This window comes from Oreochromis aureus, linkage group 15 (assembly GCF_013358895.1).
Source record: "Oreochromis aureus strain Israel breed Guangdong linkage group 15, ZZ_aureus, whole genome shotgun sequence".
Classification (NCBI taxonomy): domain Eukaryota; kingdom Metazoa; phylum Chordata; class Actinopteri; order Cichliformes; family Cichlidae; genus Oreochromis; species Oreochromis aureus.
In genome coordinates this window covers 4,282,531-4,301,968 of record NC_052956.1, presented here as the reverse complement: position 1 = coordinate 4,301,968, position 19,438 = coordinate 4,282,531, and the positions used below count along the sequence as shown (strand labels likewise).

The 19,438-nt window shown below is 41.9% G+C and overlaps 2 protein-coding genes across 2 annotated transcripts; one reads left to right on the top strand and one right to left on the bottom strand.

Moving 5' to 3' along the window:
- Positions 1 to 2,757: 2,757 nt before the first annotated feature.
- trmt6 (tRNA methyltransferase 6) lies at positions 2,758 to 13,458 on the top strand. Its single transcript, XM_031755091.2, has 12 exons — positions 2,758 to 3,078; positions 3,310 to 3,440; positions 3,633 to 3,742; positions 7,111 to 7,202; positions 7,307 to 7,390; positions 7,480 to 7,604; positions 7,724 to 7,894; positions 8,148 to 8,314; positions 9,488 to 9,573; positions 10,248 to 10,350; positions 10,568 to 10,654; positions 12,875 to 13,458. Exons 1-12 carry the CDS (start codon positions 2,972 to 2,974, stop codon positions 13,034 to 13,036), a joined length of 1,425 nt encoding a protein of 474 aa, XP_031610951.1. The 5' UTR covers positions 2,758 to 2,971; the 3' UTR covers positions 13,037 to 13,458.
- Positions 13,459 to 13,706: 248 nt separating this feature from the next.
- Positions 13,707 to 17,876, bottom strand: chgb (chromogranin B). Its single transcript, XM_031755090.2, has 7 exons — positions 17,479 to 17,876; positions 17,235 to 17,281; positions 17,058 to 17,148; positions 15,326 to 16,760; positions 15,028 to 15,127; positions 14,823 to 14,933; positions 13,707 to 13,907 (listed from the first exon to the last, which is right to left on the bottom strand). The coding sequence occupies exons 1-7, from the start codon at positions 17,522 to 17,524 to the stop codon at positions 13,827 to 13,829; spliced, it is 1,911 nt and encodes a 636-aa protein (XP_031610950.2). The 5' UTR covers positions 17,525 to 17,876; the 3' UTR covers positions 13,707 to 13,826.
- Between the last annotated feature and the right edge of the window lie 1,562 nt (positions 17,877 to 19,438).

Below are 19,438 nucleotides of genomic sequence, written 5' to 3'. Positions count from 1 at the left end.
TTTTGCAACTTGTTTCACATTTCTTTTTATTAGCTTACAGTTCTTATAATTGGTCCTTTTTTTCAGAGAGTTTAATGAGCTCTGTTAGACTGATACTTATATAGTATCATAGTACCTTGCTGATCAATCTGATCCTTCAAAGCACTACAAGTCTCATTAATCAAAATCACTTGCACATTTTTATTTGCATGTTTCAGTCGCTCCCAGTAGGGGTCACCCCAGTGAATCATCCGCCTCCATTCCTCTCTGTTTCTTACATCCTTCCTCTAAAACCAACTCTCTGCAATATCATATCAGCAAGTCTTAGTCCCTACATTTAAAGTCCCTACTCTCAGCCCCACAATCCTTCTTTCTCGCCACCTCCGAACATGCCTTCCCCTTCTTCTCCTCCTCCTCCGTCTGCAGCCAACAGTAGCACCAGCACAATGCTGGTCAACAATCGCCCCAAATCTTCTCTTGCCTTCAAGCCACGGCTTTACAGTAGCTACTCCAATATGTTAACCTCAAAACATTTTGCCACAGTTTTAGAAGTATGTTTGGGGTTCTGTTTATTGGGAAAACCCATTTTTGACTTTTTTATTTTTGTAGCCAAAGCATATCACTGACATGATGCTGCCACCACTTTGCTTTACGGTTAAGGTAGAGTCTATTCGTTTTAAATAAACACCTGAAGGAAGCATCTTAAGACTTGCAGAGGAATGAATTTGCACAGATCTGGAAAAATCAACAGACATGTTTTAATGCTTTGTTTCTACATGCTATTATTAGAACAACAATCCAGTCCTCCACTAATGTGAACAACCATCACATGATAGCTCGACATACCTGGGAAAGACTGGACTGGAAACTGAAATAGGCCTTTAAGTTTGTTGGACTTCAATAAATGTCAAATGTCAGTATATTATGACACCACCATCATAGGACTGATCGACAACAACAATGATTCAGCCTACAAATAGGAGGTTCAGCATCTGAAGCAATGGTGTGACGACAACAACCTGCATCTGAACACAGCCAAGACCAAGGAGATGGTAATCGACTTCAGAAGAACAAAGCGATCTGAGCACTCTACCCTCTACATTGATGGGGAGGAGGTAGAAAGGGTAGAAAGCTTTAAGTTCCTCGGAGTCCACATCTCGGCCGACCTTACCTGGTCCACAAACATCTCCCACCAGGTAGGGAAAGCACAACAAAGGCTGTACTTCCTCAGGAAACTACGTCAGGCCCAATTACCCCAGAGACTGCTAGTAAACTTCTACCACTCCACCATCGAGAGCCTTCTGACCTACTGCTGCACACTCTGGTTCAACTGCTGCACTGTGGAGGACAAGAGGAAACTGCAGCGGGTGGTGAGGGCAGCACAGCGGGCAATCAGCACTTCACTAACCCCCCTCAGAGACATCTACACTGGCAGACTTCAGCAGAAAGCCAGCATCATCATCAAAGACCCCTCGCACTCTGGACACTCACTTTCCCCCCCCCTTCCCTCTGGTAAACGCTACAGGTCCATCAGGTTGAAGACAAACAGACTCAACAGAAGTTTTTACCCACAGGCTGTCAAACATGCCCTACCTCCACCCTGATTGGAGGATAACTGCACTGCCAACACTCATGGACATTACACCTTCTTTATAAACCTTATTTCTATTTATACTTCAATCCAACCAAATCCCTACCTCTTTAAACTGTATTTATTATAACATTATTTAGTATAGTTCCAACAGCACCCCCCCACTCAATGTGCAATATCACTGATCACACTGCACCTCTCAATGCACCTGCTCCTCAGATGGCATGTATCCGTATGTATATAGATGTAAGCGTGTATGTGGAAATATGTGTGTGTATGTATGTACGGATGCATATATGTATATATACATATATGTATGTATGTGCGTGTATGTTTGTATGGGTGTATCCGTATGTTTGCAGGTGTATGTATAACCTGTACATATCTTTCTTGTGTAAATGTAAATTTGTCTGTTATTGTGTAAATACTTACGCTATTGTGTACTTCACACACATGGAGAAATGCCAAACTGCCTTTCATTGTTCTTGTAACAGTGACAATAAAAAGCTATTCTATTCTATTCTAGTTTTCAGTGTATTTCAATGATATTTGATTTCTCCTGACTTTATACTGTAATGCTCTAAACTGATAGTACACAAAAACATACAGATATATTGCCAGATTTAACTGGAATTGGCAACAGCTTTTTTATGTAGCATATGTCATTCTGTGTAAACCCAATGTGCTTAACACAAAAGACAAAAATAGCTATGTAGTTTTACAACGCATTAAGGCAGTGACAGCAAAATAAAACATTTTAAAAAGATGTTGAGTCTGTTTTTAGTCACAGATGTAACTGATCTCCGGTCAGCAGGCAGCTTATTCCAAAGAACAGCACCACCGTGATTGTCACAGATAATAAAAAGCATAGATATGACTAGAAGAAGAGCTTACTTGCTATAAGTATTATAATATTCGTCTATGTTGTACATAATGTTCTCTAAAGATTAACACGTTATATATACAGAATATAATTTTGCATTTTAGTTCCAATGCTTCTTTAAGTCCAGCTATGAAGCCGTTTTCTCGGGAAAGATCATCTTTTCCCCTCCCCGTACCCATGATATCGATTATTCTGAGCTCTAAAGTTAAACTCATCGCACTTCTATTCACTCTATACACTCCTATTGGCTAGCGGGCTCATCGATGTCTAACCAGCCAATCACAGGCAAGTAAGTCGAAGCATGGCACCAGCAACACTCTGCTTTCGTTTAGCCGTCCTGAGAAGCTAGAGAAGTGAAAGCTAACACGTGGAAATATTAATTTGGGATATTTTGCTATTAATTCAGGGTAGTGTAGTGCCTTTTTGAACTGTGCCTTGATAGCGAAGACCCCGAATCATTAGCTGAGAAAAACATTTATCGTTCAGGTGAGCTAGTTAGCTCGTTTATCAGCTTCGTTATGGCGGACAACGGAGACGATGATAATCAGTACAGAATTAAAGAGGGTGACTACGTTGTGTTGAAACGAGGGGAAATCTTCAAAGCTGTGCAGATTCAGCCGAGGAAGTAAGTTAACAACTTTAAAGGAAAAATATAAGCATTTTAACCACCTTAAATACTTCACTGAATTTGTGCTGTTTATAATATTTTTACGAGAAGCACAGACTGAGGATTAGCTCACATGATAAGGTGCTTTTAAAAAATTGTGTTCATTTGTTATTTTCAGATCAAAGCATGTGTGCAGTGAGATGTGTTATGCAGATTATACTAACAAACTGCTCTTTCTGTCTCTCTTAGAAAGGTGATTTTTGAGAAGCAGTGGATCTTCCTCGATAATGCAGTGGGACAGCTGTACAGCACCACATTTGAGATTTTGTCTGGAGGAAATCTAAAGCCACATGAGCTCAAGGACTCAGCAAGCCCCCTTGGTGTGTAACCTGCTGTTAAATCTTAAGTCTTTTTCATATTTTCAGATATACACCTTACTCTTTTATGCTACCAGTTGCATTTGGACTTGTGACGACCACCTGCTATACCCAAATAAATATGTCATAGACTTTCTACTGCCCATAACCTTTTACTTAAAGTAGTGTCTTTGTGTGCTTGTTTGTGCCTCCCAGATGCAGTGGAGGCAGGTACAGACAACAGAAACATTGTTGACGATGGCAAATCACAGAAGCTGACCAGGGATGACATTGAGGCTCTTAAAGAGAAAGGTCTGAAGGGTCAGGTACATGTGAAACTTTACAATTTCATATTTAAATGAGAAGGTGTCAGAGTACTGCCTATAGTTGTTATCTTACAGAGTGATGGTAAAAATACTTTCTTTTCATTGCAAATTGGATGGAAAACCAATGTTGACCATTATCTCTTTAATTGATGACTTTAATTGAATCTATGAAAAATACCGAAGGTAACTCATTTAATACTGATAATAGTACTTTTGCACCAACAAGGGGATTCCTAAAGAGCTAGGCAGGCCTGAAAAACTATCTACAGCCGATGAACATTATCTGAAAGTCATGTCATAAAGAAATGGGAACAAATCCAGGGCTCGCAAAATTTCAAAATCCCTGGTAGCCCTTCGGGCAGAGACTCTTCAGTTTTTGGTAGCCCAAAATAAATTTAAGTAGCCCGAATAAAAAAGGGAGCAATTTTTTTATGTTTTGTTTCCTGTTTTGTTTCTGTTACAATATTAAATTTAATGTATAATATCGTAACGGAAACAAAACATTAATTATAAAATTGTTGAAACACAAATTACAACATTGTATAAAAATTACAATCATCAACTCAAATACTTGGATCTAATTGAACAGAAATTTCTATGAATTTGCAAGAACTGTGTACAACATGAATCAGTCTGTGTCAGATCCTGAATAAGAGGCAAGTGGAACCAAGATCGAGGACATTTGCTTTTTGAAGTTTGCAAAGACTGCTAAATTTTGCCAATGGTAGTTCACTCTTTGCAACACAGTAGCTGTTCTAAACAGATTTTTCAGGTTTATTTTTAATATGTTATTTGCAGACTGAGCAATACTGCATTTCTTGCATTTCTCATGGGTTCTAATGGGGGCCTTTCTTAAAATTACTGGTCCCAGTAACAAAGGCGCTTGTCGACTCAGAAATCGAGGGAAACCAACAACACACCCGGCAGAACATTATGTTATTTACACGGGTGCACATAAGTGGTCCACAGGTGCGCATTCGCTGTCAAAATAAAAGACGCGCACATTCTGCACCAAATCTCTGTGCGTTCATCATTTGTTTGAAGCCAGCTCACCTCCTGCAACCACTTTTCCGAGAATACGCGCTTCTTTTGTGGTTCGGACTCCTTCTGACATTTTTTTGGGAGGTGGAGGAACACCAAAGTAATTGCTTAAAGGAGCTTCTTCGACATCTTTAAGAGTTATAAACAAATGTCTGTCCTCCTCCAGAAAATCTTATGTACGCAAATGCACGTTGCAACTTCTTATCTGGTGCGCGTCTTTTATTTTGACAGCGAATGCGCACCTGCAGACCACTTATGTGCACCCCTGGTTATTTAGCTTGTCATATTGCAGCCACAGAAATTCTTTTGTCCCTGAAACCATAAAGCTGCACTTTCTTTTTGCCTTATAGTCTGATTTGTCATAACTTTTCCGTTTTGTGGTCGGCGTTTCTTTGGCTGTCCCTTCTTCACCCTGACCTGTCTTATTTGGCTTTGCAGAACTAAAATATATATCCTGCTGCTTTTACACACGCACTCACATAACGCTGAGCGATTCTCTGCGCAATCAACCTCTCACATGTTTAAGCTTGCTGCGGGAGAGTTCACTTGTCATGTTCGCATAGTAAGCTAACGATTGATAAGACGATGTCAGAGGAATTGGTGCGCAAATTATCGTCACTCACCAATCAGTGCTGCCGCTCTCTATACACAGTTCGCGCGATCGCAAAGTGAAAGCAAAAAACGAGCGCAAATTCAAACGCGATTTCAATATGTCACATAGTGACAGTGGCTCATCGATGCCAATGACATAATTACCCAGCTACATGTCCGAAAGAATGCAAAAGCATTGACATATATCTGTGCTTCCTATGATAGCCCGACGGGCAGGGCAGAGATAGATTTTGGTAGCCCGACTGGAAAAATCGCTAGCCCCGGGACGTCGGGCTAGCGATTTTGCGAGCCCTGAAATCCTGTAAAGTCACCTGAGAGATTCATCTGAGCCATTCAGCTGATCCTTTCACTGTTTACTGAAGCCTCATCAGAAATGATCTCAGTGGAACAGCAGCCATTTTTATAGAAGGAAATAGTTCCTTAACAAAATCTCACAAGTCCAGTTCTAATTTGTCAAATTAGAGAAGAACTGGACTATGGCGTTAAATGGGGCGATCGTGGCTCAGGAGTTGGGTGTTCGCCTTGTAATCGGAAGGTTGCCGGTTCGAGCCCCGGCTCGGACAGTCTCGGTCGTTGTGTCCTTGGGCAAGACACTTCACCCGTTGCCTACTGGTGGTGGTCAGAGGGCCTGGTGGCGCCAGTGTCCGGCAGCCTCGCCTCAGTGCGCCCCAGGGTGGCTGTGGTTACAATGTAGCTTGCCATCACCAGTGTGTGAATGTGTGTGTGAATGTGTGGATGACTGGTTGTGTAAAGCGCTTTGGGGTCCTTAGGGACTAGTAAAAGCGCTATACAAATACAGGCCATTTACCATAAATCTCATGAAACGATGAATCCTGATATTCCTAAATAAGAACAGAATAGATCAGGTGAGTGGTACAGCACGGAGTGTTTATGGCCATCTGTAAAACACAGTGAAGACTCTGTCATGGTTTGGGACTGCATTTCAGCCAGTAGTGTTGAGCATCTTGGCAAATCTGATGGAATTAGGAACACAGAAAATTACAATCAGATATTGATCCACCATCTATTACCACCTGGAAAACATCTGATTTGCAGCAGCTTCATTTTGATAAGGATCCCAAACATAGTGCCAGTGAAGTAACCTGGATAGAAATACAAAGAATGGAAGACTATCAGTCATGGGCTGCACCTCAACTTTGTTGGTGTGGGATCATCATAAGGAACAAAGGGACAAAGGGCAGTCAAGATCCAAAGAAAAGCTTTGAATGTCCTTCAAGAAGCCTGGAGAACTGTTCCTGAAGACTACTTAAAGACATGACAAGAAAGCTGCCTGAGAGAGTTGAGGCTGGTCATTAGAATTGTCTATTTCTGATTTATGTATAGTATTTTCATGTATGCTTGAAGATTTTTCAATAAAGTGCTGCACCTTTTCCCCCATTTTCCTAGCACAATGTAAAGAAATAGGGGGTGGCATAAGACTTTAGCACAGTACACATCTAAATGAGTTACTGCCTTAGAGACTTGTGTAAACAAGCAGTTAAACAGATATCTAATCAAGTGGCCAGTGAATCTATGACATATTTATGTCATGAGTCCTGCATACATGATAGCAAAGTTGTAGGAAATAAAGAGACAGGCGAACACATTATGTTTTTGTCTTTTTGTGGGAACATTGTGTTTTTAGGATTTGATTAAATTGCTGTAATCCAACATAAACTGAGACGAACAACTGTATGTGTGTTTGGTCATCACAGGACATCATTAAGAAGCTCGTAGATAACCACGCCACTTTCGGAGATAAGACTGAGTACTCCCAGGTTAAATACATCAAGAAGAAGAAGAAAAAGTGAGTCACTTATGATGATACAGACACAGCCTGTTCTGGACTGTCATTTAACGAGCTGTGTTTTAATTAGTGCTATCAGTTGTTCCCTTCTTTTGCTTTTGCAGGTATGAAAATACGGTGATGATTCTAAAACCGTCCTGTCGCATCCTGGCTATGATGTACCACGGCCGCGAACCAGGGAAGATCTGGTGAGTCAGCACGTGAATTATCAGTAAGTGTGTTTTCTTTAAATAGCAGTAAGATGTCTACATGAAACAAATGTTTCCATCTGCCGCAGCCACCTGCGGTATGACACACTTGCCCAGATGCTAACTCTGGCGAACATCCATGCTGGCAGTAAGGTGTTGGTGTTTGAGACTTGTGCTGGGCTTGTACTGGGATCCATCATGGAAAGAATGGGAGGCAAGTTTCTTCTTCTACGTGCAGTTATTAAGGTTTTATTTCTTCAGTGTTTTGTGCTTCTTGCACAAATCTTTTCCTTGATCTTTTGAATAAATACTCTCTGCTTGCTCCTCATCCAGGCTATGGATCAGTGATCCAAATGTACCCAGGGGGTGGGCCAGTGCGGGCGGGAGTGGAGAGTTTTGGCTTTCCTGCGCATTTTCACGACACGCTGCATGAGTTTCCCATCTGCCACGTCAATGCTCTCTTGGCAGGAACTCTGGACACCAGTGCCAAAGACCCCACTGCTGGTAGGGCTCGCCTTTTTTTTAACAGTCTTTTCAAGATAGTTACAGCCCTTTAGTTTCAGATGTAGAAGTATAGCTAGCTTCTCTCTTCCGTTTGATTTTCATTTGTTCATGTAAGCATACAGAAAGTTTAATTCAGTAGTTCAGAATGTAAAACAATAACCTAAATCATACTTGATCCATAAAGTATGATTCAAGAGACTGAATCATACTTTATGGTATTCAATGTTGCAGTGACAAAGATTTATCATTTCAGAGAATACTGATGAAAAGCAGTTGAACTTGGCTGCAGAGAAGGAGCAAAACCAGCCTGAGGCAGAAGAGCAAGGCACTCCAGAGGAGGAGAGCATGGAGACCAACACTGGTGATGATGCTGGTCAGGACGTGGAGAAAACGGAGAAGGATAAACTCAAAGAAGCCAAGGTATGTCCAGCGTTCATGCACTTTCCTTATTTTTTCCTCAGTCCTCTTAGTTTTGTAGTCAGCAGAAACAGGAGCTTGCCTGCTAGTCTCACTTCACAAAAGGAAGCAAACACAGAGGCACCATTTAGAGTAAATACTCCCAATTCTTTATGTTGCTATGAAGTTGCTGCTCTAACTTCATAGAAGTTACACAGACAGTCAAATGTGGCTTCCATGTTTTCATGACAGAGAGGATATATGTGGATGTGCAGATTTAGCAGTAGTTATCATTAAGCCAGTGAGGTACTCGACATCTAAAGATGATTTATGTCCAAAAAACAAAAATCTACCAGCCTCCTGTCACTTTGGACTCAAACATGAGTAAATAAGTGCCGGTAAGGTTTTTGAAGGTTAGTGAAGTTAAGCTAGATGACAGTTAGCGTTTCCATCCACAGCACAATATTATGACACTGCATGCTTGGTTGCATAAGTTGCGTAATAAAAACTCTGTTGGCTGGACAGTATTCCTCTTTGGTGCAGTTAATCAGTACAGACGTGGACACTGTAATCGTGCTCATGTGCAGACTAAAGCAACCATACGGAGACCCTTAGGAGGACGTGGTCTCAGTTCAGTTCCAAACTAATTCCAGAGCAGTTTCTTTATGGTGACGACGTGATCCGACCCAACTCGCAAGTGCACACTGCAAGATTGAGTAGTCTCTGTAGCCATGTATGGATTGCATTCTCGGCTGTACTATTAATACATAAAATACATATGTATTAATACATAAAAAATATGAGGGATGAATTTTCCGTGTTATTGTCTCGTTCTCATGTGGTTTGTGGTGGCACCTTTGGTTCACTTGGAGTATTAGCTGAATGAAGAGAAACTAAAACACACAAAAAAACTACATGTCTAAAAACTCAACTACTAATTCAGACCATACACAAAAAATTAGAGATGTAAAAACATTAAGTCTTAAACCTATTTAAAAAACAAACAAACAAACAAGGGTGAGAGTAGCATTTGTTGAAAGGACCAAAGTTAAAAGGCCTACAGCATAAATGGTATTATTAGATGGGTAATACATCATCACTAAACAACTGGATTTGCTGACATATCATTGATGACTCTCAACAGTACACATACTATCATATGGTTTCCTGACCTGAGGGTTTGTTTGTTTTCTACAGGCTCAGGTGAAGAAACTGAGACTAGAGGAGAAGCAGAGGAGGCTGGCAGCTACCGCCGCCCTGCTGAAAGGAAGGAATGCCGATGGGTTGGTGTCCAATTTTATTCCTACATCTGTCTCTTTGTCTCTCATCCTGCTCTTTCTAACATCCACCTCTCTCCGCTCTGGCTCTGCCTTTTTTAAAATTACTTCCATATTCAACCAGGTCGTTAAAAAAAAACAATTACAGTAGATCACAGGGATGAGAAATTTATGAATGATTATACTGTCATTAACTATCTCTATAAAAGTCATTAGAAATTATTTGTTTCTTCTGAGCACACACATAATGACTATTGTACATTGCCCTTTACAGGGTAAGTAAAGTGATTGCTCAGCAGTTTCCTCTCATATAAAGTGAAGAACGCCTTATAGGTGTTTTGTGACTGATGGATAAATTGTTATCAAGGTGACATCTGAGACTGGAATACAAGTGTTGAGCTTGTTACCCTATTGATTCCCCTCTAAATCACTGCAGCTTTATGATAATCACATTGTCCTAAATCACCCTGTTTGACTCGCTCTCTCGTTCAGCTTTCTGAAATATAGTATGAATGTCTACTACAGGAAGGTAGTAAATCCTTGAGTCTTCCGTTAATGTCTTGCATGCAGCATTAGTTACTGAATTGCAGTATTGCCTACGTACACATTTCCTGTACAGCTGACAGTGTATTTCATACTAGGCTTGTTTGCCTGATCATCTCGCTCTTCTTCACCTGCAGGCTGGTTATAGCGAGCCGGTTTCACCCCTGTCCCGTCCTTTTGGGTCTGCTCAAATTCCTCTCACCCTCCAGGCCTTTTGTAGTTTATTCCCAGTACATAGAGGTAAGATCTTCCATGTCCCATACTGAACAAAGCTAATAAGTGAGATCTCTCATTAGTTGCCACTGTAGTCAGGCTTGTATTGGTTAGACATCCAATGGGGGCACCTGCCATACCACATGAATGCAATGGACATTATGACCGCCAAGAGGTTGCTTGCACTTATTAACTTCCTTTATGCCCATGTTGCTAGAAATATTTTCTATGTTTATTTCCGCAGCCTCTCGTAGAGTGCTTCAAGAAACTCAGGGAATGTGGCGGCACAGTCAACCTCAGACTCACAGACACCTGGATGAGACATTACCAGGTAAATATTTGGACTCTGCACTGTGCGCTCTTTCTGATTTTCTGCATTTGAAGCTATTCTGTAATCAAAGTATAATGAAGGTGGCTCATAGTCCTCAAGCAACAGGCAATAATTACTCAAATCAGCACTTCTCCTCAGCACAGCTAACTGCTTTATCACTGTTTAGGTTAACTAGACAATTAGCACTTTTCCACTAGCATCAGATCTGCTCAACTGGACTCAACTGCTACTTTTTTTATTATTATTTAGATTTTTGTGAAGCAATTGCTCTCATGACTAATTAAGTGATGCCGCTGACTGGATAATCTGTGGCATACAGAGTTGACATTACACTTTCCCATTGACTCATACCGCTTGGACCCCCAACCGAGCAGGTACTAAAAAAGTACATGGTAACAATAAAAACTGAGTTGAACCCAGTCGAGTAGGCACTAGTGGGAAAAGGCTAAAGGATTTGGACTTTTCATCAAAATGCATCACTTTGTACTGGATAGCTGCCAGAGTAAAGCCTGCTGAATGTCCAGTCTGACAGCGCTTGTTTCAATTTGAGTACAATTTGGCTACTGTGGATATGCAATCTATACAGACATGCATACATGCAGTCCCCCAAAACACCAACAGTGCGTAGCAGCTAGAACAACTTCTGCTGTTATGGAAAAACCTTTAAAGAAGATTTAGGAGTGTGTCTGTGGAGAACTGCTGCCCTCTCATCCAGAAGATTTGTGAGCTCGGATATTGATGTTCAACATGAGGGCCTGACTCATAGTTTTCATACTAGATCACGTTAAAGGTGCTTAGTGAGGTTGAGTTCAGGTTTCTATGCAGGCCATTGAAGTTCTTCCACACTAATCTCATCCAGCTTTATGGACTTTGCTTTCCGCACTGGGGCACAATCATGCTGGAACAGAAAAGGGTCGTTCCAGATTTCCCTTTACTGGAACAATGAGGGGCAGGCCAAAACCAGGGAAAACAGACCCATGGCACTATCATTATTCTACCACACTTTACAATTTTAACAAAGCAGACAGGCAGGGAGCCCAAACCCATCCATCAGACCACCAGATAGCAAAGTGTGATTTGTCACTGCACAGAACACTGCCCCAGAGTCCAGTGCTGGCACCTTTATACCTCTCCGCTGGTATTGTGCTTGGTGATGTGAAGCTCATGTGCAGCTGCTCGGTTATGGAAATCCATGCCCTGAAGCTCCCAGCACAGTTTTTGTGCTGATGTTTATGTCATAGGAGGCTTTTTTAACAGTCTGCCTAATCAGTCTGTAATGTTACATCATCTTCCACTTTGTGGCTGAATTGCTTTGGTTTGTAAATACTTTCACTTTGCAATAAATACCACTTACAGCTGAAAAAGAAATAAATTTCACAAACTTTTTGCAGCAATAGCATCCTGTTACAGTATCATGCTCAAATTCATTGAGCTCCGTAGATAGACCCGTTCTTTCACAAATGTCTGTAAATGCAGACTGCATGGCTAGGTGCTTGATTTTTATACACATGTGGACATGGGACACCTTTATTCAAAGATGAAGAGGTGAGGCCCAATATATTTGCCCAAAATAATTACATGATGGTCTGTGATCTAAGATGTGCGTAGCATAGAACCTGCTGGGGACGTAAGTTGGACATTAGAGTTGTCACACAGCTTCTGTGGGTAATGTTAAGAAAGGCTCAGGTCACGAGTTCATGTATGTAAACTGCTTCAGTCTCACTCTTCTGCATCACAGTGTTGTGGATTATAATCTTTCGATTCATTGGTTGTTGTCCCACCAGGATCTATTGCTTAACCATAAATATTCACTATGTTTAATGACACAATGCAGAAAAGAATCTAATTCTCTGCTTAGAAACTGCAATTAATTAGAACACGGCGATGTTGCTGAGTGTTGAAGCTCCTTTTGTTTAAGAGGATGAAATTCATTTCTAAATACTTTATTTTGGACTAACTTTAAAAACCTTCCACATTTGGAAGCATCTGTATATTACATTAATTGCTACAGCTCTTGATTAATTATTAGAGACTCCCTGCTTTTGTTTTTCTTTATTTTGCCTTCCTATTCTTTCCTATTGCTTCTTACAGAATTGGATACTAAGCAGCAGCAACTAGATAAATGCATGTTTGCAGACTCTCAGGACCAAAGTGTTATTCACCCTCTAACCATTCTTGCAGAGTTAATGTCTCCTGACTGCGATTGTGTTTGGTCCCTAGGTGTTGCCTGACAGGACACATCCTCTGCTACTAATGAGCGGGGGCGGGGGCTACCTCCTCTCAGGGACGACCGTTGCCACGGACCACTCGAAACCTGCAGGCTCTAAGCAAGCTGAAGAACCAGCACCAAAGAGACAGAAACTGGAAGACACGGAGGGATAAACAAATAGAGAAGCATCAAATCTTTTTAAGGGCACATTCCCAGAGGCCTGTAGGGATTTTTTTTTTTCCTCCTGTGCTGTTGAACTGATTTGACACCATCAGTAGTAAGGGAGACCGAGTGTCTGGTTTGTATTCATCAGAACACTTTTTCCTGCCGGGTGTGCTCACATCAGTGGAGATGAGAAGTAAACTATTAGCCAGTTTATAGTTTGTGTGTCGAGAGTAACAGCTTTGGTTGTTTTTGTCCTGAGACCAGTAAAAGTTTTTTTATGTTTTCCAGATTTTAGGTTATAACTTCCTTTTATTTTATTTTATTATTCTTGCAGAAAGTGCCATTTGTTTTATGAAACACAGTTGCTGATGCAGCTTCACTGTGGGCTACATTTGTACCTGCACATTATTAAAAAGCAGTACTAAAAGAACCGAATGTGTGACTAGTTTTTTTTTTTTTTTTCTTCAGTAAATCAAGGAGAGATGTTGGTTTGGTCCCAGAATAACTGTTTATTGAGTGCAGTCAGAACAAACTCTGCAGAACACATTTAAGTAATTATGATCTCATATATGTATATATTGTTTTTACATTTCTCTGACTATAAACATCCAAGCCATTCCCATGCTGTTTGATTTGATAACATCAAAATATCACAAAAACGAAAAGTCAGCTAAAATGCTTTGGCAAGGCTCCAGGGTTTGGTGGTTTTATTTTTTTTTTCTTCATTTTAACACTGCAAGCACACTAAACTGGCAGACATACAGTAAAATTGCAACTTTTTTTCATAATGTTTTTCAGTTATGCAGTGTTTTCATGCAACTTGGCTGCAATTTTCTGCAACTCCATGTCCATCGCTGCCAGGTTCTGTAGCTCTTTCTCCTGAAAAACATGGATTAACACATTACCAACATTTCCTGCTGGAACAGCATCACATTTGGAATAGAAATCAGGACTGAATGATCATACATTTCCTTCTGTTTCCCCCGCCACCCTGTGCATTCTTCAAATAAAATATTGTAATTGGTCATTTAGGTTAAATATTCCCTCGTCATGCTTGTAGTTGCAGTGCTGAAAAACTAATAAATCATTATGCCATCGCCTCCCTAATTTGTTTTTCTCCTTCAAAGATAGCGAGGTCTCTGGAGGCTCTAGTTCTTCTTTTTTAATGGGTATATTATAACTTTGTTTGTTCTGAGAAGCTGCAGTCATGTGGTTCTTACTGTGATTACTGCAGCACTCATAAAACGCTGGTGCAGGGAGAGCAAAAAAAAGAAGCGCTGCGAGGAAGTCAGCGCACAGATTCAAAGCAAGCCAGACGAGTCGCTGCTCATGAACGCACTGGTTAGATTCTCCTTTATGTTTTGAGGACATGCTCACAAGGGGCGGTTCTTGATGTGCATTTGCACAGATGCTTTGCGCTTTCTGAAGGCTAAATCCCAGGATCACGGTGCAGGCTAGAGATGTCCCTAATGAGACGGGCTGCTTTTTCTCCTCGGGAAGCAGTGCGGTGGAGGTGTGTGATGCGCTCCGTGGTTTTACTAGGTCAGCTAAATGTGGTGCAAATAGTTACAGAAACAGCTGCAGACTGCAGTGAGTGTGGTTTTTATCAGGTGGCGTTCTTTCGTTTGAACTGACTTTTGTGTGATGTTAAATTGCCTGTTTGTTGTCCGAACCCTTCTGGTCATCAGTATAAGTAGCAGACGTGATTTCACGACTAATTTTCAGTCTTCATCACTGGCATAAAGCACTTTTTTTTGCACTTGTGAATGCAGCCTTTTTTAGTTGTTTTTTTACCTCCTGTGGTGTAAGTGCTCTCTGCTGCGAGCTCCTCTTTGCCTCCTCTTGAGTAGAGTGGTTAGCCAGCTGGTTTATCTTATAGCTCAGCAACTTGGTCAGTTCATCCATCTGAAAAGACAAAAAGGAAAAAAAACACATTAGGGAGTTATACGCACTTTATTATCTTCAGTCAAACATAGTATTGTCACAACCTCGTGCTTACCTTGTTTGAGGTTGCAGTGTGTTCATCTGAATCCCTTTTAAACCAGGCTGGGTGGTAGTAGCCTCTGTAAATCCAGGGATTCCGCTTCTCAGCAAGGTATCTGCAAAATGGTTAGATTTTTACCAACTTCTTCTTACTTATTTATTTTTTATGGCAGCACATGCTTCATTTGTGAGATGTGGCTTTTATTGTCTGTTCTTACAGTAATCTGCAGTATTTTGTGCTCCAGATTGCAGGTAATGAACCTGCAACACTTAACAGTAGAAGTCGTTTGATGTGAAAAAAAGATTTGAAGTACCTCAAAGCTGCGTCTCTGTCCTTTGCCGCCTCCGCGTCTTCTTCTGTGAGCTCCTCATCTCGTTTGTGTTTCTTTTGGTGGTACCTGCTGGGTCTCCAGTTTCTCCTCTCTCTTCCAGTGTCAAAATCAAAGTATTCCTGGCTGCGTTCTTCATCTGGCTCCTCTCTGGCTTCCTCTGACAGCTCTTCATCTCGTTTGTGTCTCCTCTGGTGGTATCGGCCAGGTCTCCAGTCCCTCTTATCTCTTCCAGTATCAAAATCCCAGTCTTCTTGGCTGCGTTCTTCATCCGGTTCATCCCTAGCTTCATCTGACGGCTCTTCATCCCGTTTGTGTCTCCTCTGGTGGTACCTGCCGGGCCTCCAGTTTCTCTTCTCTCTTCCAGTGTCAAAATCCCAGTCTTCTTGGCTGCGTTCTTCATCCGGTTCATCCCTAGCTTCATCTGACGGCTCTTCATCCCGTTTGTGTCTCCTCTGGTGGTACCTGCCGGGCCTCCAGTTTCTCTTCTCTCTTCCAGTGTCAAAATCCCAGTCTTCTTGGCTGCGTTCTTCATCCGGTTCATCCCTAGCTTCATCTGACAGCTCTTCATCCCGTTTGTGTCTCCTCTGGTGGTACCTGCCAGGCCGCCATTCTCTCTTCTCCCTTCCAGTGTCAAAATCCCAGTATTCCTGACTGCGTTCTTCTTCTGGCTCCTCTTTGGCTTCTTCTGACAGCTCTTCATCTCGTTTGTGTCTCCTCTGGTGGTACCTGCCAGGTCTCCAGTTCCTCTTATCTCTTCCGGTATCAAAATCCCAGTACTCCTGGCTACGTTCTCCATCTTCCTCGCCCTCTGATGGCTCATCATTCCGTTTGTGGAGTGTTTTCTTGTGATGATAGCGATGTGTGGGTTTCCAAATGCGCCTGTATCTCTCCTCCTCATTCTCATCCCGGTGCCTTTTGTCTGCTTCCCAGCGCTCTTGGCTACGCTCCTCATCTACCTCATCGTCTCCTAGAGGTTCCTCATCTCGTTTGTGTTTTCTTTGGTGGTATCTTCCAGGCCTCCAGTTCCTCTTCTCTCTGTCTTCATCTTCCTCTTCCTCATCGTCTGACCTCTTTTCATCTACTCCCCAACTCTCTTGGCTGCGCTCGCCATCCTCTTCTTCCTCTCCTCGTTTGTGCTTTCTTTGGTGGAATCTTCCAGGCCTCCAGCTGCTCCTCTTCTCCCGTTCTTCTTCCACATCGTTCTCATGTCTCTTGTCCTTCTCATCACCCAGACTCCAGGATTCTTGGCTGCGCTCATCTTCTGGGTTTTCTCGTTTTTCTTCCACAGACTTCAGGAGTTCCTCGATGTCTTTCACATCTGCTGCCTTTGCCACTGGCTCTGCGTGAACTTTTACTATCTCTTCATGAGTTACTGAGGCATCCCCACTCTTCTTGTCCAACGGGGCATGTATAATTCCTGTCACAGAGCAAAAGAAATATTAAAAACAATCCACAAAGAGCTACATAGATGCAAGTTATGATGGATTTGTAGTGGAATTTTAACCTTTAGATCAAAAGAATAATGATCTGAGGAAATCAGCACTACTTTTTGAGAGAAGTCGTGAAAACTATGATCATTTTTAATGTAAACTCCTGGCTCATTTTATACCTTTGAGCTTCTTACTTGCGCTCTGAATGCTGTTTTACCTGCCAGAACGTAAAAACAATAATAATAGTAACTGGAATTATCCAACCGATCATTTGTGCTACAGACCTGCTTGGATGATGTCTTTGCATTGCTGATCGACCTGAGAGTCCGGTTTGGAGAGAGCTTTGGACAGGACTTCAACCAAACATCGTGTTACCTGCAAAATTCAAATGAGTTAAACAACTATGTAGATCTTTGCACAGAAAATGCTTTGATTAAAAAGCAACGGATCGAAAAACATACCACATCCTCTCTCTGCTCTTCTTTGCCAACTGGAAGCGCAAGATTTCCTGCATTGGAATTTAAAAAAAAAAAAAGGGAAAAAAAGCATGTGTTAAACATGTAGGTTGATAAGCGAATAGTTTGCTTGTAGTGAATCTGAGGAATCGATGGCGTCTCTGTCCATGGTCCTGAAGAAACTCAACTAAACTCAACAAAAAAGGGAGAAAAAACAGAATGAAAAGAAAGGCATAACTCTTTCACCTACCTGTCAACAGAGCCGTAACCGCCAGCACGACTGGAACAAGTCTCATCGTGACGAGCTGACGGGTAAATCCGGGAAAACGTGACAAAGCTGGAGCTCTCGTCCCTCCGCGGCGGCAGGAGAGAGCTGCGCTGACTGTGCGCCTGCTGCTCTGAGGGCTGCAGCAGAGGAGCGCCTTAAATAAAGAGAGGAGTGGGCTGGAGGGGCGTGGGAGGAACAACCTTAGGCTCAGTTAATGTCATGACTCATTAAACCTGCAAAGACAGCGACTTGATGGGAATTTCACGCGCGCAATTTCGACATTTTGTGGGAAGCCAAATTGTAATCCGGTTATTGTCGCGGTGCGTTCAGGTGCCACGTCAGGTTAACAAGGCGCTGGCATTAAGAGTTCATGCGGCTTGTTTGTGCTGCGTTGCCTGCTGGTACGGCGGGTGGACACGACACGACCACGAAGATGTTATACAACGTGATACCTTACAAGACTACTTTGAAAGTGTCGTTTTCGATGTTCCCGGAGAAGTTTCTGTTTGCTGCTGGTGCTTGTGTCCTCCTTAGAAAAATAGTTATGTTTATTGCAGGTTATGCCTGGTGGCTAATTCCCTTAAAATATCAGTTGTCTCTGTGGTTTCCGGTTGTAGTTATATAATTCCTCCCTTATATTTGCCCAAATGGCTTGCGTGTGTGCGCTAAAGAAAGTCAGAACTGTACCCAAATTTCCCCAGTGATTCATCCACCTTTGAGCAAGCACCATCCACTTTCCCTTGGGAGCCAGTGGGCTTCAACACTAGCAGAGGAAAACTAATGGAGATCTGCATCATTAGTTGTTGTGGTTAATCGTGCCTGGTGTGCATATAAGAAGAAAAGAGTGTGTAGAGGTGTTTTTATTGTTACTGATATTGTTATTATTGATTTGCCCGCCCTTTTTCATTGTTCAGGGATCTTTCTGGTGCAGTGTGGGTCTGATCAGGTGTGTAATCCCACTGTCATAGAGAAACACGAACATTTACCCACTACAATGTGCAAAGTGCAATTGTGGGTGTGTGTAAGTGTAGAGATTTTCTTTCCATTCCCAACTTTGTGGGAAACTAGGCTGTGCATAAACAGTGCGAGGATCTGTCAGTGCTGCTGTCTTTATGACAAACACTGGATTGGGATGAACTGACACATGCAGCGACAGAGCTCAGACGTAGTAAGTTGGCCTCAGCATGGCTAAGGACATTAAAACTGACAAGTGCTGGCATCTTCTTTTTGGCACTTTGCATCATTTTCACTTCCCTGTACAGCAGTTTGTTCTCTCTTTGTCTACAGTGCAATCAGATGCAGGAAAAAACAACAACAAATCAAATCAAAAAGTGAACTGAGAATTTTGATAATATAGAATGCTTAAAACTTAAAGGGGTTCCATCTCGGATGTTTTTAGATAAGTATTTCTTACATATGATGAGAAGCACTGACCTTTAAATGCCACAAAATACATTCAAATTCAATCATGTCTTGGAAAGCATAAGTCCAGAAACTGCAACCGCTGCAAGCAAAATGGGAATATTGCTTACCACAAATCTGATCTCTTGTCTGTGCTTGTCATCCCTACATGACTGGTTATTGACATCTCTATTTGTTACTGCACAGAGCCTCCTTTGGGGTGACTGAATTAATTACTGTTCAGAACATAAAACTGTAATGCCAGATGGTGTATTGCACACACAAGCAATACAAGCTGATTCTGTGGCGTGAAATATAGGAGGACCATTTTCAAGTGTGTATGCTTTGTGTTCAGTGAACAGCAGTAGGGTAGAAGAGCTCTGCAGTTTCCTCTATTGTCTCTGGGGAGGAAGTTATGTCTGAGGCTCGATATTCCACAATGAACCATGTAGTCAGTAGATATCAAAAGCACTGAGCCACTGAATTATACAAGTCCTGTGCCCTGAACAATGTGTGTGTGTGTGTGCCCGTAAATGTGTGC